This window comes from Toxotes jaculatrix, chromosome 14 (genome assembly GCF_017976425.1).
Source record: "Toxotes jaculatrix isolate fToxJac2 chromosome 14, fToxJac2.pri, whole genome shotgun sequence".
Classification (NCBI taxonomy): domain Eukaryota; kingdom Metazoa; phylum Chordata; class Actinopteri; family Toxotidae; genus Toxotes; species Toxotes jaculatrix.
Window position 1 is genome coordinate 13,014,897 of NC_054407.1, and position 25,874 is coordinate 13,040,770.

General features: G+C 41.6%; 1 protein-coding gene across 2 annotated transcripts in view; it reads right to left on the reverse strand.

Moving 5' to 3' along the window:
* The window catches only part of gpc5c (glypican 5c), a 94,073-nt gene that overhangs the window by 42,483 nt on the left and 25,716 nt on the right, over positions 1 to 25,874 (reverse strand). Inside the window, exons 4-6 of one of the 2 annotated variants that reach the window (XM_041056014.1) lie at positions 14,602 to 14,765; positions 13,349 to 13,405; positions 12,552 to 12,674 (exon numbers count right to left, since the gene is read on the reverse strand). In XM_041056014.1, the coding sequence (XP_040911948.1) occupies positions 12,552 to 12,674; positions 13,349 to 13,405; positions 14,602 to 14,765 (344 nt within the window). The remainder of the gene's footprint in view (positions 1 to 12,551; positions 12,675 to 13,348; positions 13,406 to 14,601; positions 14,766 to 25,874) is intronic. The other variant, XM_041056015.1, reaches the window with a different exon arrangement.

Sequence of the window (25,874 nt, forward strand, 5' to 3'; positions counted from 1 at the left end):
ACAGGTAATCACATACTGTGATTACCTTGTACACCGGAGGCGTTTGATACTCATCATTAGGGCTGTTCTACCAGTCTATTTCTATTTCCGTCTGCAGGCTTGGTGATGTCTACAATATCTAGTTTGGCTCATCATTAGCCCATTATAGGCCTACACACAGCCAAGCATGTTTCATTTCAGTGCTACTCCAGGCTAATGAACAACTATCGATTTATCTAACAATCACAGCCACTGCAAAGAGCTGAATTAATTTGGTGTAAGTGACTTGCTCTTGGCAACAAACTGCTTTTGCTGGTGCTTTCTACCTCATATTCCCCCACACGCACTCTGTCTCTCTCATCCCTGCGGCTGCGTAAGCAAATCCTGACATTAACAGATCAAAAGTTGCAGCACAGTGTAATGTATATGCAACCCCTTTCTCAGTACAGGAACCCACCAGATCCAACGTGGACTCTCTGTCCTTGGTTCTGCCTCCAAACACTGACATGATATTAAAGGTTTAGTCTAATGCCAAAAAAAAAGCAAAATATAAATGGATGTAACTGAACAACATTTCAATATAATACAAGGCCAGTATTTTCAAACTCAGTTGCTGGTCTGACAGTGAAGCCAAATATGCTTCTACACTGCACTCGTGTGGCCAACATTATGTACTGAAAGCCAGATAGTCTCCAGTGTTTAAGGCATCGGGCAACTGTGAGCTTGAATTTATGAATGAGCTGCGAGTCTGACAGTGCCCCCAGGCTAATATGCTTTTAACAGCACAAGTTCGTTTTAAGCTTGTAAAGCTTGTTTAAATGTAAGATATGGCTCTCATAAGGCTTACAGGCAGATTGTTCTGATATTTATCTCAAACAAAGCTTGACTTTTCAAACCTTTCAAAGTTAAGAAGGGTGAGATTACTAAACCCCCCTGATAATCTCACATTAATAATGTCACATGTCTCATTCTTGGGCTTTGGCAGTTTTGTGTTTTTGTTTCATTCAATTCAATTAAAGCTCCTGTTTGGAGAACTGTTATGTGATTATAACATCTTTCTAAATATTATAATGGTGGCAGTTTGCTGTATAGTGGCCTAATGCTTTACATGAAAAGGATGCAATTCTAAACTTTCTAACTTTGCCTATCATACAGTAAAGACTAAAGCTCTGCTTAAACAACAAAAGGTCAGAAAGAAAAGTAGCTGTTCATATCCACAACAAATTTGACAATTATGACATGTGTCCTTGTTCAAGAGGTGACAGTGTCACTGACAGTGAATTTTGACCCTTATTTACAGCTTTTATTTTCAGCTAATTAAATACAACTTCCTCTTCGGAAGTGAGGAGGAGTTACTACCCATGCTCCCGCTCCACAGCTACAAATCAGTTTAACTGCTCGGTTACATGAAAGTTAAACAAATTACAAAATGAAGAGCTTCCATTTGTCTGTCTCTAGTGCTAGAGACAGACAAATGGAAACATACAGTATGGCTATAGCGTTTAAAGCTTTAATAGTCTCTGGTGGCAGTTCCATAGATTACAACTGTAATTGGCCTGTGGTTTGCTTTGAAGACATTCCCAGGCCTGACTGTCCCGACTGTGGCTGTCACTGGGTGTAACTGCTCCCCACCTCACTGTGTCGCCTGCTCCGATGTACCAGCAGACGTACTGCAGACTGAGTCAAAAGACCACACAGACTTCTGGGAAAAAATTATGCAGCTCCATTAGATTGGAGGAGTAAGAGAGTCATGTCCGCCTTGCCCACACATGAAAATCGCATGCAGGCATTATACCAGACCGTTGTGGTGAAGATGAAGCTGAGCCAGCAGACAAAGCTTTTGATTTACCAGTCTATGTTGTTGTCAGTCTATGTTCCAACCTTCACCTTTGGTCATGAGCTTTGTGCAGTAAAAGCATGAGATCACTAATAGGGCTGAAATGGGTTTCCTCCATGAGGTGGCTGGGTTCACCCTTATAGATACGGTAAAGATTGGCTGATAGACCCAGAACAAACTGGAGAGACTACACATTTCATCTAGTCTGAGAACACCTTGGGGTCACCCCAATAGGAACTGCAAAGCGTTGCTGGGGAGAGGGACATCTGGATGACCTTGCTTAGCCTGCTGCCACACAACTCCAGATAAGTAGTAGGAAATGGATTGATGGATGGAACAAGAAGCATTCCGACAAAGACAACAATCTTGTATATTTACCCCCACACACTCACTCATACACACTTTCCTCTCTTTGTATTCCTCACAAGCATACACAATTAGCCTCATTTATGATTGAACTTATTATACAAGTCTGTTTTTAAAATGTAAAGTTGCAAATGATTCTTAATGAGAAAATTTCACAAGTTAGAAAACAATATATAATTTCTGCCACTTTTTGCACCAATCATGGATGACAGTGAACACACTGCTAGAGCATAACTGAACTGAAACTTCCTAACTTATTCTAAACGGATTAATCATATACTTATTTCAGTGACAGAGATTGCCCAGTAGGTGGCAACATCAGCAAACTTCCAACTTCTACCAGACAGCTCGCTCATTTCAAGGATATTGCATGTACAAAGGGATGAAGGATGTATGACAGAAAATAGAGACCATGTAACAGTTCAAATTTGATTGCAAAAATAAGAGGATAAAGTCAAAAAACAAGAGCTTTAGACACAACATAAATGGAAGAGGAAAATATAAAAAGACAGAAAGAAAGAAAGAAAAAAGAAAGAAAGAAAAAGAGAAAGAAAGATGTAGAGTACTGAATCTAACCCCCCTCCAGCCACATGCCCACATGCCGAGGAGGGCATGGATAACTGAGGTTAGAGGTCTGGGGGGAGCTGGGGGGCAGTTGGTGTGTGGAAAGCAGACAAGGGCAGGCAGGGGCAGAGCCAGGAGAGTAAACTATGCCCTGGAGCACAGACGGGTGGAGTGGACCATGATCCTCTAGTGTGGTACGACCACCTGTTTGTCTGTCTGTCTGTCTGTCTGATCTGGGCCAGAATGGCGTGATCTAGTGCTTAAGGATGACAGCTCCAGCACAAACTAAAAATCAGTCAAGGGGCTCACCACAGATAAAGCTCAATATACATTACATCATGATTTTATGTCCTTACTTACTGCACATGTATGTACAAGCTGGTTTTGCAATCACAGAATGACTCAGTGTGTACAACATGTACCAAAAACATGGACAAACACAGGAAGAGGGAGGCACAATGCCACATCTGGTCTATACTGTATATGCTGTCTGTGTAAGCAAAGAACACTCGGTCAGCACAAACAGTCAAGATTTCAACTCACAGTACATTTGACTTAAGGCGACAAATGCACACAGGCATCCACATACTCAGACATACCCACACGGAGAGCAGAGAGGGCTTGCGACAGTGTTGAGTGAGGGGGTCACGGATCAGACTCTGCTGCTGCAAGGGGCACGTGGGAGCACAACTCACACCCATCCTCTACCATGAAGACATGTGCACATGCACTGGGCAGACACAGACAAGCACGCAGTACATTTATTATAGTGATGTGCAATCAGAAAATAATACCCTTAAACATTCACACACAAGCAGAAATGATCCCAAGACACTCACTAAGATGGACATTTGGGATCATATTGTAGATAGAGAGATAAAGAGGCAGCACTATCTGCTGCTACCTGACACCAGAATAACATATATAGGATTATATACTGCTATGTTGTGCAAACTTTTGTTAAGGTCAAGGAGTAAGAGAGTGTAAGTGACTGTGGTGCAGACATAGAAAAGAAGGGCAAAGGTTAGGGAGCAATCATCAAAATGAAGTCAGGCAGATGGTAGCACTGACAAACAGATGGCCAAAATGGCTTTCTTGGCAGAAATCCCAGCCATAACTATCATGTTTGTCATGATCGGGCTTATCTGTCAATCGGCCACAGGTTGGAAATTAGACACATCATCATAAGTCAGTCAGTAAGCAGAACCTGTGAAATCAAGTTTGGGTTAAGAGGCTTGGACTGTAGCTGAACAAATTTGTCCCAAGAGCTCAGAGTCGTTGATCGTGTCAGTTTTGATAAGATTAGTGTCTCTCTGGCATTGTCTGCTTGTTCTACAATGTTTCAATAAATTTCAATAAATTACCTATGATAATAAGTTAGGCTTCTTTTGTGAATTTAGGATTTTGCAAGGATTCTCTTGGAAGGGGATTATGTATAGAGCTGGTGATAGTTTGAAGCTATAGAAAAGTCATATTCTTGAATGTGTAACTGTATAGAGTAGGTGTTCGCTGTAATTGTGACCTTGCAATTATCAGCTGGAAATGTCAGTTTGTTGCAGGAGGTTGCATTTATTTAAGTCACAAAAAATGTAATGTTTCAAAAAATTTCATTTGAGTTTATTTATTGGTCTCTGATGTCTCTGTTACCTGATGAACAAATGATGATCATGTGCATTAACCTTTTGTGCAATGTCTGAAGGTAATAATATTTTTTTAATATGACCTTTTTTAAATCTAATTTGTGCAAAAAGAAGGAACAGGCAAAACTGTTTGGCCCAAATCCTTTAAGACTTGCCAAAAAGCTAGCCAGAGTGCTGCTGCATGGATCTGATTCTCATCTTGAATGGGCCAGGTCTCAAGATCTCTTGCGCTCTCAAAGTCCAGCTAAATCTGGCAGCCACATACGAGCCAGATCCAGTTCACGTTTGGTCTTTCCATGCATCATCACCCAGTCATAATCAGTGACCTGGGGGGGCAATGAAATACCTGTACTGTGCAATACATTTCACATTTAACTTCACAAGACATAGTGTATATGTGCATTTACAGGTTTAGGACCTAACGTCAGAGTTTAAGCTAGGGAGACTAGTAAGCAGTTTCTTTAATCCACCTTTAGAACTACTGTCTATATATGCATTAATGGGCCAGTTGTTGAGGAATATGTGTGTGTGTGTGTGTGTGTGCGTTTGGAAGTAGAGTCAAGTGTGTATATGGATGCATGAAGGTGAGGGGGGCAATGGGGGGGGACTTTCCCTTCATTCTGTGGCTCTTCCGTGCAGAGGCCACATTCCCAGCACCACTCAGGGGGCTCCAGTGAGCGAGCCACGACACCAAACCCACCCGGAATTCTAGGAACGTTTTCCCTGTGGTTTCAGGTTACCACATACACACACTGAGCACAGATCACAGGCACACACACAACACCCTCCACAGTAGTGTACTGTACTTTTGTTGTTTGCACAGAGTTGGATTTGTTAGCTTTCCCTCTCTCCTCCCGTGCCTGTCATTCATTTTCATTTTAAACTCACACACTTATCCACTGGGTTGGACAACAACTCGGACTAACCTAGAACTTGCAACTGCATTCAGACCAGACGTGTTGTTCAGATTATCACTCTGATGGTAAATACCACACGCTGAAAACTTAAACTTGTACACACATTCGAACTTAAACTCAACAGGGAGTGCTGCCAGTGCTTGCTACGGGCCCTCAATTTCAAACTTAAACGTATACTCTGCATCACACAAAATTAGGCTTAATTTCACACAAGAACTTACACTCAATCAAGCTCTAACTGACATTTGTAAAGTCTACTGTATCCCCCAGGAAAACGGATAACAGTGTCCCTAAAAATAGTCGCTACAGCGAGAGCTTCAGCTCTGTAACTCAGATGTGATCATGCTGTGTGAGTGTTGATGTGTGTTGGGTTTGTGAACGTGTTGTGTATAGAATGTGCGCTGTCTGTGACACACAGAAATAGTGTGACCGTCTATAAGGCCATAATCCTTTGTCCGCACGGCTACGAGCTGCGTGTTTGGATCAAAGCAGAGGTTTGAAGGTGGATTTTCTCTGCCTTTGAACGGTGTTAAAATGCACACTGAACCGAGTGAGTGTGTAAGTGTGTGTTACTGATACGCTAAGAGTCAAAGATATGACGCCTTTATCATACCCGGGGCTGTATTACTTGAGAACTAGTTTTATTTTTCTTTGTTTTAACCGCACTAAAAGTCACACTTCGCTACTTCAGAAGGTGGGATATGTGTGACTTACTTTGATACCACTGTTCAAATTCAAACTGCATTCATTTAGAAAGTCACACGAGGCTGCCAGTACAGAAATATAATGTCTGTTGAAACATTTGATCTTAAAAGCTATGTTAAAAAAAAATGGAAATTAAACTGAAATTCCTATACAAGCTCCATTAGGAATCAGACTGTTGACACAGGCAGAGACAGCTCTAATATTGCAACACCATGATAAGCATCACAGAGCATATGCCGAGAAACAGTGAGCACTTCATTGCATAGCTGTAGTGTCTTCCAAGAGCAATTTTTATGACATGAGATAAAACAGCCGCTAAAATTCAGGGTTCGTCCTTGAGGACTCATCGTCGACTGCTTTGTTTAACCCGTAATATTTGGGTGGGGTGGTGTTTATCTGAGCAATAGCACATAATCAGTGGTGCTGACATCAAGGGGGACACTGTTTTTTCAGGTTTTGTCCTTTGTTTACTGGCACGGTGCGTCAGAATGCGTGTCAAACTCTGGTAGAGAATTGCTCGAGAGGCTAACACATCCCTCTCAATCACAAACACGCACACAGGACAATGATACACAGACCATTATTGACTGGCACCCAGACACGCTAGCAGTGAGGACTTCAAAAAGGCTCATAGAGGCAATTAAGCCACAAAGACAGAGGGTTCGCCTAAAGCCACTGCTTCCTGCTGCCACTGACCTACATCCCTTTTTTTAACCCTCCATCCATCCATCAGTTCATCTCTTCTTCTATCTATTGTATTCTCATCCACCCTTCCTTTTCCCCTCCCCTGCATGTCTATCCCCCTATTTCTCATCCTCCTCTCCTGCTATGAGTTTGATGCCTTGCCAATGGGCCAGCACAGAGGTTGGTGAGTGCACTATGTCAGCCTCACCCAGTAGGAACTGCTCCAGTAAAACATGCCAGTCTATTGTGGCATTTTAATTACATTAGCTCTACCCACTCCACCGGCTGGACACACAACAGAAGGGAAAGGCTGTAAAACTTTGTCCCTTCCATAAAAGTGATGATAGTAAGACTGAAAGGAGCTGGAAGGCAATTTCACAAACATGCGATGCGCACAAGGCACATCAATAAAACCAAAACTTGAGGAGGCTGAAAGACATAAACACTCCTCACTCAGAGGCATGTAAAGTACCAAATTGGTATATAAATGTACAGTACAGTGCGGCCAAGTAAATCACATTTGTTTACAAACAACTACAAAAACTATTTTTTAACACTTAGTTTTTAACATTTTCTTATGTATACTTACACATTCAGAAATACCATAATTCCAGACTCTTACAGTCAAAGCATTTCAGCAGAGAGAATAAATAACTCACAGTTACTGTAATATGAGCGCTGTTGTTTTCTCTTTCTGTCAAATGCACACATACACACACACATTCACACACACACACACACAAAATACAAAGATGCAGGCCCAAAGAGAGAAAAGTCTAAGCAATGTAGCAGGGTAGAGCAGGTCATGCTGAGGTCCCAGGCAGCAGCCCAGGGTTATGGGAAAGGGATGGGCCACTGAATCACAGCTAAGGAGAAATAGAAGAGAGGGATTGTGGGAGGGCCAGAGCAAGGACGAAGAGGTTTGAAGCAGACGTCAAATGCAAATGGCAGAGTTAAAAGGGCAAATGTAAGAGAAAAAGAAATGAAAGAGTATACTGTCTATACTTCCTCATTACTTCTCTGATATCAGCTTTTCCTCATGACTCAACTGCCACTCCAACATGTCTGGCTTTAAGTTTACTTTAAAAAAAAATGTACCCACTTAGCAGACTGAACTTACTTCTGCTGGTGTTTTGCTGCTATATTGCAAGCTCTTAGGCACATATGCACACCACACACACACATGCTTGGAGCAGGGAATGTCCTTCCTCTGCATATAGTGATTAATTTATTGTCCCCTCTGCTGGAGTTTCATTATCCAATCCCTTTGCATTTTTTTGACTTCCTCTGACCCAAGAGACTGACACAGAGAAGGTGGAGGAGAAAAAAAAAAAAAAAGCTATGACTGGATGGGACTAGAAGGAGAGAAAGTGAGCGAGAGTGTGAGGGGTGAGGGCTTTGCCCGATGCAGCACTCTCCCTGCTTCTCCCTGCAATAACAGAATGGATTCCAGATGTCAAAATGATAAACAAATGGATTGTCATAACCTTATAAAAATGCAAGGCATTCAGAAGCACACTGCTGCATTGTCTATGGTACGCCCCACTGAGCAAATCCAGAACTTTGAAAACATCCCTATAGTATAGTGATGAGCTATTAATTCTCCCCAATTACTGAAGAACATACACACACGTGCACTACACACCCACATGTGCATACGCCCACTCATTTAAAATCTCATCCCCAGCAATCTGACCACAGTTTGACACACACTTGGGGTGGGGACTCAGTGCTGAATCACTTTAAACAAATCAGCTTTACAAATAAACTGTAGGAAATATAAATAAATAAATAAATAAATAAAGTTAAACATTTCTCAGCTCCAGCTGCTATTGAGGGTTTTGACCTTGGGGTTATGAATGAATGTCGCTCATCATAGTGGTAAATACAGAGAGAAAAGGAAATGAGCTGTCTTAAAGGCATCATAATCTCTGACTGCTGACTTGCTTGGCTGGAGGAGGACTGTTTCTTTTCCTCCCAATGGAATATACTGTACACTCTACCCGTAAACAGTGTGTAAATCAGCTCAATACAATGCGAATACCAAAAGAGTCCATAGGCCAGAAAATGCTGATGAAGTGCCAGAGTCCATCTAAATCATTTCTTAACACATGCACTGTATATATACCTTTGGCAAAGTTCAAACAGGAAGACTACTTCATTCAGTCACCTTCACTTCTTTCTGTTACATCAGCTTTAAATCTAAGTTGCACCTCTTTCCTAGTTCACATCATTTCATCAAGTAAGTATAAGGCTCCAGCAGAACCACATGCAACAAGTCCACCACGCACCAGCAATGTCTCAGAGTTTGATTTGCTGTTCCTTATAAAGAGGTGGAGGTAGCTTGATGGATTTGATCTGCCATATCCTAAAGTCACCCATCCTCTTACTAACCCACACAAGGACCAATCACTAATCACCATTCCTCTTTTAAGTCTCCTTAGCTGCACTTACAATGATCTTGACACTGATGCCAACATCTGTTCACCATGTTCCCCACCACCTGCATCAAAAATCTCTCTACAATCAGATGGGTGATGGTTAAAGGGGTTTTGTTACAAACTGATCCTGGATCGCATGAGCAAAACTGGGCACTTAGGCCAGGGGTGAATTATTTATATTGGAAATCTATCCTGAATTTTATGTTACTTTCCCCTTAATTTGCCATCTACACCCAATTTTTTGTGGTCTGGTTATGATTGCGTGAAATTTAACAATGAGTTGTTGTTTACCAAAACCCATACTGAGGTTACCTCCTCCTGTGCTCTCAGTCAAGGAGCTGATCAAGGCCTTTATGATGTCAAATGGTGGCTATAGCCTGCAGCACTGTTTCATAACCTGCACACACACCCTCTTAGTATGTGACAAAAGCTTCTCAAAGAGGCAAGAAACAACAGGAATGGTAATTAACATAATTAAAGTGAGGAGAGATGGCAATGAATATTTCACTCTGGGATAAGACTACTACAATAGATCTACAGTAACTGGCAAATCTAAATAAAGAATGTGGTAATGTTGGTTGATCTTATCTTTCCGGAAAAGATGGTGTAAAGTATTCACACATGTGATGCTGTAAATGTTCAGAGATGTTTGAACAGATGCCAACACGTACTTTTAGTTGTAAGTACAACTGCTTGCTCCCCGCTTGCCCTTCTGTCATCAGATGCTGAATAAAGAGAAGAAGGGAATTTCAATCCCCAAAGCCTTTGATGTGCTTTGAAGTATTACAACATACAAGTGTGTGTGGGTGTGTGTGTGTGTGTTCTCACATGTGGATGTGTGTCTCCTTGCCTGAGCACAGTACGATTGTGTCTGAATGAGTAGCCCTTCCAGCTGTTGAATAGCATATGGATCCCGTGTGGATTGATATGTGAATGTTTGTGTGTGTGAGTGTGCTGTGTCTATATCCTCCAGCGTGAGGGGGAAACCCACCAAGTCCTCAGAGACTTTGTGTGGCCACCACACAGGATGTCAGACTGTGACAGAGGGCTAACACGATAGCAGCTTAGCATGTGCATTTTCCATCATGCTATTTGAGTCTTCTTTGCTTCATACTTTTTCTAATCTTTTCTCACATTTTCTCATCTTTGCCTCTTACTATCTACCCTTCTCTCATCTCCTCTGCAGTTCTCATGCAACTTTCCCAGCCATGGTGCAGGGCAGTGGCAGAAGTAGTGGCAGCAATGTCCAAGTCTTTCCCATGCAGCCTCATAGGAGGGTCTTTGTTCCCCCTCCAGGCTTTGGGGGTCCCCACGGCAGGCCTGTGCCCCACTCCACTGACTCCACAATGGGTCTTTATGCTGCCAAGCTCCCACCCTCCGCATCTCTCCACCATGCTTCCCTCATCAGGGGCACAGGGAGGCACAGGGGGCACCACTGCACCAAAACGTCAACCCTTTTCATGCCCTGTCCTGCCCCCCCCCTTCCCCTCCTCTCTCTAATACATGCCAACAGAGTAGAATACAGTGGAAGAGGTTTGCTGAATAGCCACAGGCCAATCTGAGCAGTTTATGAGTGGTGCCAAATGTCTCAGTAGGGTACTGTTTTCTTATTCAACCCAAGAACACTTGATACCACAAGCAAAGACCTGGCTCTCACCAGGGAGCGTGTGATAACACACTGTTACAACCCATTAGCACTGTTGTTGAAAAACCAGTGCCTTTGGTAGTAAAAGTGACACCCACACAAACACACATGCAGAATAACGAAATAAAGAACTGGCTTTAAATAGAGACAAAGAAGCCGTATCTTGACAAGTTTAGTTAAAGATACGGTTGCCTCACCCTGTGTTTACGCTCTCATATGTTCCTGATCATGGCCCTAGCGCACACACATTGGCTGCCTACTGTACTTTGTGTGCTGACACTCTGTCACAGGCCCTGATGAATGGGTGGTCTGCTCAACATGTCTCAGCCATTGGCAGATCCTCTGCAGTTGGGAAGGGTAGGAGAGCATAGGGCCAGGACAAGAGAAGAGAAGAAAAGAGAAGAGAAGAGAAGAGAAGAGAAGAGAAAGGAAGAGATCCAAACTAAAACAATAATAAGATTCTGAAAGCTGCCTAAGCTATTCATGAAAGTCAAAATGCTTTTGCCAACCACTAAGGATAATAAAATGGATCTTTTTTGGATCTTTTCTGAATTTTTGAAATAAACTATTCCATGAGCTTAATCTCTTCCCATGTACTCATGTAAAGTTTAATGTATGGCTTAAACCAGCAAAACAAACAAGGCCCAAAAGAACTTACAGACACCCAGGGCAGACCATGGGGAAAAGGCATCCCCAGACCACTGTTTTCCTCTGTCAAGGCCAATACTGGCAGTGCCAAGAGCTGAGGTTGCCATGGTAATAGGAGCCAGTCTAGGGCCACCACAGAAGGAGAACAGAACCTTGTCATAATTGTGGACTGAGTTTTTAGTGCATTTAAGAAACAGATCCAGCAGGGGGAATCAGTTACAGACTTGCACTGGCTCAGTAATATGCATCAGTTCTCTGTTCTTCTCATGCTGACTGAGAAACACGCAACCACATAAACACACATACAGGGAGTAAGTACTTGAGTCTCTGAGAGATGCACCCAAAACCATAAAAAGGAAAACGGCTCCAGGTCCACACCTATAAATCAGCACAAAATAAAAACCTCATAAATATAAGAAAGAGAAAAAGAAAGGCATGGATAACAACTCATTAACTCATTCTAATACAAAGGAGAGGAGAGCATAGCAACTATTTGTTCAGTCTGTGTGCACTCAGTGTGGAGATGGCTTTAATAACGTCCTTATTTCCACACTGATTAACAACAGCCAGACATACTGACTCGCACACACTGACATTATCCTACACAAGCACACAAACACATCCACAGAGTGTCTGTCGCTTTTTCTCAAATCTGCATGCATTAAAAACTCATGCCTCTCAATTCAAGGTATTAGAGCCATTAAATCTCAGGTGGAAATGGAAGGACCTGTTTAAAAGATGCATACAAGCCAGAATCTGCTGTCATATGAAGAAAATGAAAGATCTCATCTCCAAACCCCAGCGCTGCCAAAAAACATGTTTATGCAACTACTGGCCGTAGCAAAGCTGTGTAACAAGATACAAAATGTTGCTTAATCGTCAAGAACAAACAGCAGTCAAAGTCAAAATGCCAAATGTAAACCATGTTTGCCACTTTTACTCAAAAGAACAATGGATTTGGGGCCTATAAGGTGACTGTATTGTTGTGATGATAGCAGTTTCCAGCAAATCTTTTCTTATATCAGAAAGTAACAGCACTAATGTGGTTGCTTCATAGTTGAAGTTTATAGTGAATGTGTGCGTGTTGGGGGGAGGGTGCTGAAGGATTAAACTCATTTGTCTTACCTCTCCACCACATCATCTCCACTCCAGCATGTGGAGTCGTCCACTACATTGTCCCCTTCGCACAGCATCTCTGGCAAAGCTGCAAAGAAAGACTTGTAGCGCTGCAGGTACATCAAGAACTCCCTAGGGGAAAAAAGAAAAAAAAACAGACACATGGTGAAAGATCATAATGTGATTTTAACACATACTGTACCGCATGTCTTTCTTAGAAAACATACAAGTAAGGAATGTATTGTGTGACTGGGAGCACAAGTCGCCCCATATTTGGGCCAGTTGGTGGGCACACTTCTTAACATAATACTTTGGTACTGTACCACCAGAATTGAACAGTTATCTGGATTCCATTCAGCACTACACGCATGTGAGAAATACTTGTCATGATATTGACGGTGGCAGAAAACAAGTGGCTTTGAATGTGACCACTTCTCTAAGTCAGCACATTTCTCTTCACTGTGCCGTGCGGTAAAGTGCTTGCTTCACCAGATCTGTTAGCACATGTTATCGATATAGACGCTCTCATCTTGAGCAAAACAATGGCATGATATTTTGATCTGACACATATTGTTGCCACCCATGAGGCAAAGCAAAAACAGCAGGGGTCACGGGAGGTTATATGCTGAGTCACACAGTGTCGGGAATCAGTTTTCAAAGACGACATGAATATGGGTGGGTTTTGTAAGTCATAAAAAATGCATCAGTCAAACAAAACACAAGGATAATATCAAACGTATTTATATCAGTCACAATATGATAAATTGTGTGAGGGATTGAGAGAAGTCCCGTGGGTTCATGCTTACCTAGAGAGTGTTCTCAGACTATGTTTATTGTTCTTGGAGGGTTTCAGGGGGAATGAGCTGGGAATGATGGGAGTTGGAGTCCAGGGGAGATTGTTGCAAGCAAGGAGGATGCAGGGACATGAAAGTGGGGGGGTGAGAGAAAGAAAAAAAGGAAACAAAAGGACGGCGTGACAGGACACGTGGGGAGGAGGGAGAAAAGACCAGTCAGTTTACCCTGGAAGAGAGTGATTAATCATGCACATGCAGAGAATGGCCACACCACCAAAACATCAATAACCATGTCTACCCACACCACACCAACAATTAAAACAGATACTGGTATGCAATATATAAGTTAAGTCAGTAAACAAACACACAAGCAAACACATCTGCACATGTGCAAACAGTTAAATATTCACAGGAAAGCCAAAGAAAGTTCTGCTGAATTTCTGAATCTACTTTTTTCCCCATTAAAACGAAACATAAATGTTGCTCTACTATATCATGTTACATATTTTTCAGCAGTACACTACTCTCCCTTCACTGCAGTGGGTGCTGCCATGTCTCTGAAGTGGTCAGTGCTCACATGTGCTCTGGTCAGGGTTGGCAGCAGGCACAGAGCTGGATTGCGTTGCCATGAATGGCGGTGGCAGTGCCAGGCCAGACCTGTCAGCTACGCTGGCATCAGTGCAGTGATTCATGGTTTGGGACAAGGTCAGGCAGGCAACGCTGGAAGTGTGCGCCTGAGTGCGTGTTTTTGTGTGCGGTGCTATTTAAGCTGAGGCCGGCTGGTGTGCAGAGTTGGTGGTATGGGTGTCTGGGTAAACAGGAAATTGTCGGTCCGTCAAGATTAATCTTACCCACACTCCCCCATGCCTGTAGTCTGGCACATCCCTGCCAGCTGCTGTGGGCATGGGATGGCTGCCTCAGAGGCCAGGTGGAGGGCATGGGCTTTAGCGCCAGGCACTACATTTACTGTGTGTGTGTATATGTGGGTGTGTGTTGTGTCCAACTAACTGTATGAAGAAAACGAGAAGTAATGGCAGCTGTGAATATACATGGGCCAACCCCTCAGGCTGTGTCATACAGACTTGGCCAGTTTTCATTCTATTGAAATTTACTTTCCATCTAGCTGACCATGCCAACTAATTAAGAGGAAAAAAAAAAGTTGCATTAGCCAGAAAAAAAGAAGGCATTTTGATTTTAGAATTGGCAGTAGTAAACTTTTGAATCTGACTGAGGTAATCAAAGTTCATTTCATTGCTTTGTCCTACCTCCTCAAGTGGGCAAGCTTCTCCAGCCACTGCTCTGGTAAGGGTTGGGAGGAGGCACCAGATGGAAGAGGAGATGATGTGGTCACAGTAGAGGTTGTGACCTCTGGGCTAGTAGGTTGCATGCCTCTAGGTTCCCCAGTAGACAGGCCACACACCTTGTCCACCTGTGGGGAGCATAGAGGAAAAAAAAAAAAAAACAACACACACACACACAGAGGCACCTGTTAGCCTAGGAAAACATGTAACAGCAAGGGTGGAGCTGAAGGATGGCTTCAATAAACCACCAACTGACGCCAGTTGAAAGCACATAAATGTAAATAAATTATTCAGAGTTTTTTTCTTTTAGAATGATACTGACATTTTCAAATGAAAAATGAATGATTGCTGGGTGAAGAGAGGTGAAAAGAATTATGGAACCGAGAAGTTCAGAGTAATGGGAAAACAGTGGGCGTGAAGTGAGGGACATGATGAAAGAAAATGGAGTGATGAGTGAATTATTGCCAGGAGGGCTGACAGTAAATGTAGAACATTCCACTACCTCATGGAGGTGAATGCATGCGCGCACAGTTGGCAACGATGGCAAGCATCTCTCCAGTGGGCTATTAAAGCCAGCAGCGGAGAGGAGGAGACAGCGGGGTCATGAGAATAAAGGCGTGTGTGCTTCAAAACCAAGAGGTAAAATCAATGACATCTCATTGGCTTAAAAGCATCTGGGCAGTGTTATTAAGTGGTCCTCAATTAGCCAGAGAGACAGAGCGTAATGGCTCTTGCACGCTGGAGTGAATTCCTCATAGTGATCAATGTAAATATGCTGCTTTGTCTAGAGGGATGCGTCATTCTCCTGTGTAAGGGCATCCAGCAGGAATACGAAATATTTAGCAGCACAATTCATCTGTTACTGATTTAGAAAAGGGAGCCTTACAGTAAGAAGCAGTGAGAATGGGTGTTTTCATTCATAAGGTAAAGCACACCTAGACTTTTCCCAGAACAGATGAACGATCATGTTGGTAGGTTGACTCTTTTGACATTTACGTCACTGTTTTGAATTAGAGCTGAATGATTTTTTTTAATGTTGGTGTTTTGCAGGTACACCCAGAATACAATAAACAAAAAACAAAAGACTGGAAATGGGTCCATCATTATATGCTCAATAACATTCTATTACACAACACAACAGTAATCAGCTACAGTACTAATCCTACAGATCTGCTCTGGAGATCTCTTTCCATCAAAACATGTAAGTAATTGCGCAATTCTCTAGACACAGTGCCACAGCAAAGCCAGTGTTTAGGATGGTAGGCATGTGAGGATCACAATGGAACGCACAAACAAAAACATAAACTTCTTTCTGGAAGGCCCTGGCAAGCATGTGTGTTTAAATGGCTGGTTGAAAGCAGTGTGTCCACACACTGGGAGGAGCTTGGATGAGTAATTCTGGAAGCAGCTGAAATATGTGTTAAACAGGCACAAAATGTGTCTTGCCAGCCTGCTAAAGATAAACATTTCCTCCAGGGTGAAGCAGATCAGTCATCACATGTGCCTTATAAATTGAGTTTAAATGGAGGTTTTCACATATCAGCTAGCTATCCCTGAGCAGGGGGGGGGGGGGGGGGGGGGCTTGTCAGTGGCGTAGGAACCAAAGAGATGATTTCTAGCAGTATAACCAACTACCTGAACATTTTTCTTCTTCATTGCACTGTTTGCACTTCACTCTTCACTCTGGTCTTTGTCTCCTACTTTTTCTTTTCAACATTCTGGTCTTAAATCCTGTCTTGAGGCAGACGCTGGGCACGGGGAAAGGTTGTTTTATTGCATTAACCTTAACTCCCTCTGGACCCATAAAACATGCTCACAACATGTGGTAGAGAAGCCCACAGCCACACACGCACATGCAAACATGCCACGCACACACACATGCGCGCACACACACACATTACATTGGGGTGCCGAGAAAAGATAGAACATCGCAACTGTTTTGTCCTTGAAGCCTATCAACACACTAAGCCAACTGCTCTGTGCAGGTGCTGCAATACCTCTTACTGACAATTACTGTTATTCATTTGCATACCATGTGTACACAGTAATGTGCTCGGACATTTATTAGAACAATTGTCAACGTTAACCACAACCTGTAAAACTGATTGTTTTATGAAACAACAGTTGGAAAATTAAAGTACTTGAGCAAGAATGATGGAAAACTAGGGTATTCTATAATTTACAGTTTAGAATTTGTTGATTAGCCTGGAGCTTTCAGCATTGCTTAGTCCAGCATTATCAACACCGGCAAGTATGTTAGTGTTTGTAGCAACAAAATAAGTTAACCAGTAAAACACTGTTAATTCTAAGAAGTGGTAAAGTTAGAAGTTAAACCTGACTCATTTTAATTCACAAGCTTACTTAAACCTGTTTATTAATTAAATGTATAAATACTTTGAGTACTCCGACAGTACAGCAGATGTTGGAGTGAACCTTATGCCTCTTTTGCCTTAATTTGGAAAAAAACTACATTTCTATAACATAAATTCCTGAGATGAAAAACACATATTTCAGGCTACATACGGTACCATGACATCATGTCCAGACAGTGTTTGGGAGGTCTACAATACCGTGGGTGTGGTAGAGTGTGTGTGTTTGTATGAAAGTGGTGAAGCTGGCAGACTGTGAAAGGGGCAGGTGTGCAAAGGGGTGAGCAAAGCCAAGACTGGTCTGTGACAATAGTTAATGTTTATGTTGAGGAAATAGTGTGTTTATAATCACAGAATATGCATGAAAATATGTGTATATATGAAAAATCAGCAAGAATCCTTTGGGGAACTGTTATAGAATAATGCCAGTAGTTTAAAAGAGCAGGATTTATTTTTGACTCTCACTAGTGACTTTTAAAAAAATTTCATGATACCAAAGGTGATAAATTTAATTTAGGACAACAACCAAAAAAGGTCAGAGCTACAGGTTATCATGTCTCAGTGGTGGCGGTGATGAATGGAGAATCGAGACAGGAACTAATCCTGTCATTGTGAACTTTCAAAGAGGCAGACTGAAGTGTTAATTCCAGTGCCATTTCTCACCTGCCTTTGTATGACACTTTGCTATTCTCCGAGACAAAAATGTAAACATCTGTGTAAAATATGAACATCAAGAGGAGGTCACTCGCAGTTCTGTTTGTATTACCCCATTATTTTTACAACAAAAACCACAGAGAAGAGGTTCAAAAATGTGCTACTTTTGAAAAGGCCAGAAGAGATTGGAGAAAGGGCTGCATTTCAAAACAGAAACGCTGACACAAATCATTCTTTTGCCTAACTAAACACACAACAGTGTAAACAGAACACAAAGTCATTGCAGGCAAAATAAACAGTATCTTCATTATGAGTCCTCTCGAGAAATTGAGACACGCTCTTATAGGTTGGCTCTTGTGACCACATAATCCTAAGGGCCAATCACATGACAGATTGAATAACGACATGAGCTGGGACTCGACCATAAATCAATTATCTCCTGACCCGATGATGGCGTGAGAATGAAAATCCCATTTGGGCACAGCATGAGTACTTGGTTTTGAGTGTGTATGTGTGTAACCACCTGTTTGCCCTTGTTATACCTTCACAATTTCAGCTATTTTGTGGAGCATTCCTTATATGATTGCCTGAGGACAGACGCTGATGGAGGGGGGCAGATTGGTGGGATGCATGTTGGGAAGACCTTAGGGAAATACAAGGCATGTATTCTATTTACATTTGAGCTACCCAGTGCAATTTGATTTCTATTGCTGCAGGCAAGATGGATCAATTTTTTTTACAGCTACTTGTTATAAAAACATGTGATGTAAAGGTTTGTATTTACTGCTTTGCATATCAACAGATCAGACATTAGCCCAGTCAAAGGTGTGCACCAAAATCTATTTCCATGTGTTTAGCTCCAAACTGATGTGTATGGGTGTGTGTTTGTACTTGTGTGTTTGCACTATGCACATATCATCACGAGGCACAAGAGTGTAAGAGGAGCACAGCAAGAGAATGAGCTCCAAGCTAGCCAAGACAAGGGCCATCCCTCCTCTAGGGGAGTATTGGCTTACAGATAGCAGCGGTGGTCTTGTCTTCCCAGTTTATTTATCAAGGGATTACCCGCTAAAACCAAGGGAACTTTCTCAGCCCCCTCTCACCTCAAAGACACAGCACTGTAGGGTGGAGAGGGCTTTTTTGGTCACTGAAGACCCCCCTCTTCCACTTTTCCATAGTTTGCGTGCCCTAAGTGTGCATATACACATACATATTTGCCTAATGCTACCTACTGTTTAACACTAGGAACAGTATTATATTTGTAAGCTCTGCCAAAATGAACAACTGCTAAATTCACTTTCTAGTACAGCCAAGCAATTCTTACCATTTGCAACAACAACAACAACAAAAAAGGTACAAAGATCTTCTCTTAACAAACGTTGGCCTTTTGATGGCTCTGGTGTTTGAGCAGAGGATAGCTTTTCAATCTCACAGAGGCCAAGTGTGTTGAAAATAAAAAAGGCGGTCACATCCTGAGACTGTGTTAACAGTTCCTGACCTTAACTAAAACAATATCCACTTTTCAACCAAACCTTAGGGATTGTATTCATTTATCATAGTTATATATTATAGGGATGAATGACCTAAATGGAACATCAGAGTTACAAACCAATGGTTCTGCCATGAGTTGTACTATTTGAAATTAATCTCAGGAATTCACTCATGGCTTTCTTGCACTGTCTCAGTGGTGTACATCTGTGTAAGTTTAAGTGTGTATGCATGTGTGCAAATTTTATGACTTTGCTATGGCAAGAAGCTCAAGTCTGCAAATTATCACTGTTTTCATTTGTATCCCAGAGAATGGTCTTGGGACTGTTGCTTACATCCATTTTCCAAACCACAGTCACTGTCGTCTCAAGATATTGGACACTCTTAAACCATTTTTTTTTCATCAACATGAAATATCCACTAACCAACACAAATTAGGAAATAAAAGTACTTTCCCGTAACAGTAAAACACACTGCCCTCAAAGATAGAAATCAAAAACGCTAACAGTTCTGCCCTTCTCTTTAGGTTTTTAGACATGATGTACTAACAAAGAATCAAGAACAAAGAACATAACCAGAAGAAAACTGCAGCCCCTGCTTAGAACCATATTGGACTTCCATTTGAATGAGAACTTCATTCAATATGTATGTTTCAATGAGAGTTATGTAACCAAATACCAGACGGAAAAAAAGCGAAGGAAGGAAGGAGTAAAAGAAAGAGAGCAAGAGCAAACATAATTAGCTTTATTCGGTATTTACTTCATTGCAATTACCAACTGGAGGGAAAAAAGCAGAGGGGAAAAAAATTGCAATCAGTAGCCAAACAGTGGCATGAGCAGTGGGAGCGCACAGAGGACACTAGACCACTGGTTCACATGCCATTGGACTCTCTATATTCCACCGCACAGGAAGATCCTTGTTGCTTTGGTAACATGGTTGTTTATGATGTTTTCTCCAAAGAAAACATGAGGCATCAATTTTATTTCAAATGACTGGAGTTTTTGTTTTTGAGTAGCATGATAATTGTGTTTAAACAAGAAACAATTTCCCTCCCAGACTGCACAACATATATAAATAGAAAAGGGAGGGTTCACTACTTGTGCAGAAGAGGGGTTTCCATTTCTCAATTTACTATGTATGGCAAGGAGTCGGTCAAAGACATTTGCCCTAGTCCCATCAAAATGACCAGAAAAAGGACTCAATTACCTGACTTGTTGAGGATCAACACTGGATACTATGGGTAACAGCTTATTATCACAACATACTGCCATCCAAAAATAACAAGATGCATTTATATAACAAGGATCCAAGCAGATTATTTACACATTAAGTTGACTCCTTGAAATTCACAGGACTTGTAGTGTTGTGGTGGAGGCCATGAGGTTAAGGAGACAGGCTTGTGGCTGGAAAGTTGCTAGTTTAAACCCTGGGCCATCTGGGAATATCTGGGTGGATTAGGAGAATAAAAAAGATGTTTAAAGATGTTGAGTCTAATCAGACCACTATGGCCTCAAACCACGGTCAACCCAGAACTCGGACGTTTTTTTTTTTTTTTTTTAATCAGTGAGATGGATAACTGTAGAGTTTATTCCATCAAAATAACATAGCTGACTCACCAAATATAATCTAAAGTGGTTCTGGGTGGAGCAGGCAGATTCTATCAAATGCTGATTATCTACAATGAGAGGGTTATGCTAGAAATGATGAAGATTGCTGAGTGCAGTCTGTTATTTACATAAAATAGAATATACAAATTAATAGAGGGTTTCTTATATATAGATATACTCAGGATAAACTATTGTGTCCTGGCAAAGATTTACGCTGAGTTAAATTTATGATGTGTGGCTGAAGGTTGTGTTCTGTGATTAGACCTGTTGATGATGGCGAACTACACAGTCTTGAGTGGCAGCTAGAAAGGAGCATTTGTGTTGTGTTCAAAGATATTATAATAAAAAGATAGCTGAACATGCTTAGCTTTGTCGGAAAGACTATTGTCTAGCACTGAGGTTATACATGATGCACAAGATTAGTGAATGACTTAAAGTTATCAGATTAACAACCTAATTGCTGATACAGCTAATAATTGGAACAGTCATCTAATAATGTCCAGCTGATAATGTAAACAGCTGCCCTAACGGCATCATTTCTTTTTTTCACATGTGTGAAGTAACACTTTAATTCTCTTTGTCAGGAAAGATTACAGCTGGTGACTGTAAAAGCAGACAATAATGAAAAAAAAACAGCATCAAAGACGTGTCAGTTATATGAACTGTACAAAGTTAACTCAGAATGAATTCATTAATTGATTACTGAATACAAAAGAAAGCAAGCATCATCAGTTTATGGGCTTGGATCTGTCCTAAACATTTATGTATTATGGAAATGATAATGTGTTGTGGCTTTAAGCCAAAATCTAAAACAGTCAGCCTCTATCATTGTAAAAACATTCAGCACAAATAACACCCCTCGAACCACTCGTAAGCTAATTGTGATAGCTTTGCACTCTTGGCCTCTCCCAGAAAGCCTTGAGTAAGATGGGATAGATGATTTACAGCAGCACTCTTCTCCCCTTGCCTTCTTTTCCCTCTCCCTGCCAGTTCTTCATCGCCATCTTTTTTAGGTCTGTCTATTCTTTCTAAATCACTTTGTCTTCAGCTCTCTTTAGTCTTCACTCTGCAGCCTCTGTCAATCAACCCCCCGCCCCCCGCGTATCTTTCACTCTCTCTTATCCGAATGATGTCAGTGCTAATTAAAGAGAGACCCAGTCCGTCGTATATCACAGGGAAAAGTCCTTGAGATTCCAATCAGTGAAGAGAACACTGAGTTTTTCTATCCACACTGAGGCTTGTTTACCCTGATTAAATCACTCACAGATGATCTAAAAATGAGTGGCTCTTGGTTTTTCCTTGTAAATATGGGTGTTACTGTAGAGTTTGTTGACAACATTTGTCCGTCTTTGTAAACAAATTTACGAGAATTACAGACACAGAATGTGGCAAGATGTCTCCGAGGATTCAAGTGGTGTTGTACCACAGAGATGGAGGAAAAGGGACAGGAAAAAGACACATAGAAAGGTCAAGTGAGTTCATCTAGTCTGTGATATGGTGGAACATACACGCACAAGCAAAGAAAATAAGCTTGTGGATAGAAATTTCGCCACGTGTCCACGTATCCATTTGAAGCCTTCCAGTGAACCAGTAATCACCACTAAAATCATAACACAGATGCAGTAGGCATTTTTGTTAACTTTACAGCAGCAGCTGCATGAAATTACCATACCAGCTAGCTCCAGTTCAAAGGTGTTCAAACACCAGGCTGGTGGCACCCAGAAATCAGGTGAAGCTGTTTTGAATATGAAGACACATACAGAGATGGCAGGGGCTATTTAAAGGGTGACGAGGGGGGTAACATGGAGGGGTAGGAAGCAGGGCTTACGAAGGGGGTTAAAAAGGCCATGTGGCCAGGGGTGCTATGAGAATGGATTGAGACACTAGAGTGAGAACAAAGAAAGAGAAAGCCTAGAGAAAGGTGGTATGTTTTTGCTGGGGTCATATAGTGTTGTGATATCTAGTTTAGCATAGAAAAGATAAAGCTTAAAAGATGTTGTGATACTGAAACAGTTTAAAATGGACAGAGGCAATTTGACATAATGAGGTGACCTGATCTAAAAGATAACGGACAAGGACAAAACACAAACAGGTCATGGCATTTTTCTCTGTCACTGTTAAAGTTTATAGGCCAAATCAAACCAAATCAAATGAAGACTCTGACTGGTGCAGCAACAGACTGTGACCGGCGTAGCAAAGCCTATGGATAGGAGCTATGTTGCTGCTATTTATTAGTTCCACAAATGACAACGTCAGCATATTTGTCTGCCTGTCAGCCTTTTTTCATTTTGTTGTCATCTCTCAGTATATGATTATACTGGTCTGTGTCAAGGGTGGCAGAAAAAATTTAGGATCACTACTTTATATTAATATATTAATGGCCCAGCAATCATTCATATGTTGATTGCTCACTGTTACAACTACATTTGTCAATCAGAGGAGAAGAACTGCAGGATTTTCTTTTTTTTGTGGCGTTGAGGGCCGCTACACATCATCGGAACATTAGAGCAAGGAAAACACTAAAAGAGGGAAGAGGAGAGCAGGACAAGATGTGTGAGGGTGGCTGAGGAGAAGAGAGGCTGCACCCACCATCATTAGCTAATGGACTGCTGAGTAAGTCAGTCAGTCAGCATGAGGGTTGGACTCGGTGCCAAAGGCACACACAACTTAGAAAGATGGGTTAAGCGTATAGATTGGCCATGAGAGCATTCTGCATCTGCTAACAGTCTCAAATATTAGATACAAAGACCATCAAGACCTGAGCCTATGTTGCTAATCCTTTTATGTAAGATGACCTCCAGAGGTATTTTCAGCAGCTGATGTCAGAATATCTCAAAAAGTTAAAAAAAAAACAAAAAAAACAAAAACAATTTGTGATCTTCTATTCTTGCCTGCAAAACTAGGTTATTACTCTTTTTATCTCTGTGTGTGTGTGTATTTTTTTATAATTTATAAATTAAAAACCAGACATACTGTTTTTGTCTGATCTAATAAAATCTAACCAATAAAGGTCACTTCATCGCATTGATAAAAATACCCCAATATTAACAGTGTGGCAAAATACTTGCTAAACACAGTATATGACATCATATTGCTCCACTCCTTTGCTATTCTAAACCATAAAAATACAGGGTTGAAGAGAATTGCATAGAGAAGGGAAAGAAAAATCTCAAAGTGTGACAACAACAAAGTTTGTTTTAACACCAATGATATTCTTTCATTTTATTGAAGGCCAGAGAAAAAGAAAACAGCTTTTGCAATGTAACCCACTGCAGTCTACTGAGGTGCCGCCGTGGTGAATGGAAACCTTCCACTCATCCCACTGGCCCTTGTTTCCATTATCTAAAGGCCCAGGCTGCTATTATCATTCCTCCATAAGACTGTAATGAAAAGCTGGGGTAAAACCAACAAACGGATAAGGTAGACCTGCATATAAACTGCTCTAATCTGGACCACTGGTGCTATTTTCTCATAAGCAGGCTATAAAATTCTCAGTGAGTGAAAGAAAGAGTGCATGAATGAAGGTGTGAGTCAATATTGTACATGCTTCTCTGTGCTAGGATTCATGCAAAAGTCTACTCATCTTCAGCAAGTAGAAGATATCAAACTACCCTCCAGGTCATTTGTGCCATATCACTTTTATGGTCTTGTCAATAAACAGCAGTCTGTGGCCTCTAAAGCACAGCTGACTCCAGAAGGAGAAACTTTAAAATGAATTCAACAGTGCAGTATTCAGAGCGAAAAAACCTCACTAAACATTGGAGCTACCGTTTGCACTGGGGCCCAATAAGACTCGCCACTTTTACTGGATATTTTCCAATTTTCTCCTAATTGTGTCTACTCAACATAATCCAGCCTCAGGCTCCCCTAGTATCCATAACCATAACCACTTCCCTTCAACTCACGTTCATGCTCCATCTCAATAAGAGCAGGAATGTGTTAAAACAGAATCTAGCCCACATCACTATCAATAGCTCCCTTTCAGTCTCACGCGCACTGCTAGTATTGTCACTGGGTGGGCCACACATCTAGGCTCCTTACAGGACTTCTAAAAACCTGATACCTGCACACGGTGTGGTGATGTGTGTGTATGTACAGTATATGTGCTGTGACCCAGGTCCTACCCTATGACGTGCAGCAACATATAGTGCAGACTCCGTGTAGTCTGCAGCTCTCTAACTGAGAGATAGAGCAACCACAAAATGGTTTGGGATAAGATCCCAGTGTAAAACCACACAGTCTCAATAATTCCTTTAATAGCGTCTCTGTATAATATTCTGACTCTGCAAAAAAAAAAAAAAAAAAAAAAAGAGTTTGTGCTTGACTTTACACATTCAGCAGGAGTTATAAAAATCCCCAGTAAGTTAAGCAAGGTATTTGAAATTTATTTACTTTGCAGTAAGGTAGCTAGGATAAAATAGTATATAATTATAAAGAAAATAGGTGTTTAAAATGGGTGTTCGTCTAGGAGGGGGAATATGGGGGTATAAGGGTGAAGGTGGCTATGCTGACACAGTAGTTGTGCACTGGAGACTTAACAGTTTTCCTTGACAGGCCACTGTGGGTTTATAAAAACATACTGTGATTTAAAAAGGCCATGAGTGTGCATGTGTATGTGTGAGTACACTTTAGTGTTCATGTTAGCACTCCGGCCTCAGTGTATGCCTGCGTGAGGCATATGACAGCACAGAAAATGGGAGCTACCAGTGTCCGTGTGGGGGCCACCTTCTTTTCCAGCAGCAATTCTCTGGACTCTTTTTTCCAGCTGGCTGGGTCTAGTTTGTATGGCCTAGCTGGAACCCTTTCAATTCTGTCCCACTTGTCCCCCGTGTTGGACTCCCTGCTCCGGGCTTGCTTGCCACCCCATGAATACCAAGCAGGCATACACACACACGTACATACATACACACACTAAATACAAGCTGGGTCTCTCTCTGCATAGTTGTATTAGGTTAGTCTTTAAGCCTGGCAACCAACCCTCCCCTGTCTGCCTGTGCATGTGTGTATACAGTAAGAGTCTATGCATTTGGATGTGTGTGGTTAATGTGAGTGTTTATTGTAGAGTCATTGAGGTTTTGATGTTCCTCCACAACTTTAAAGGACCATACCAGCGGTTTCG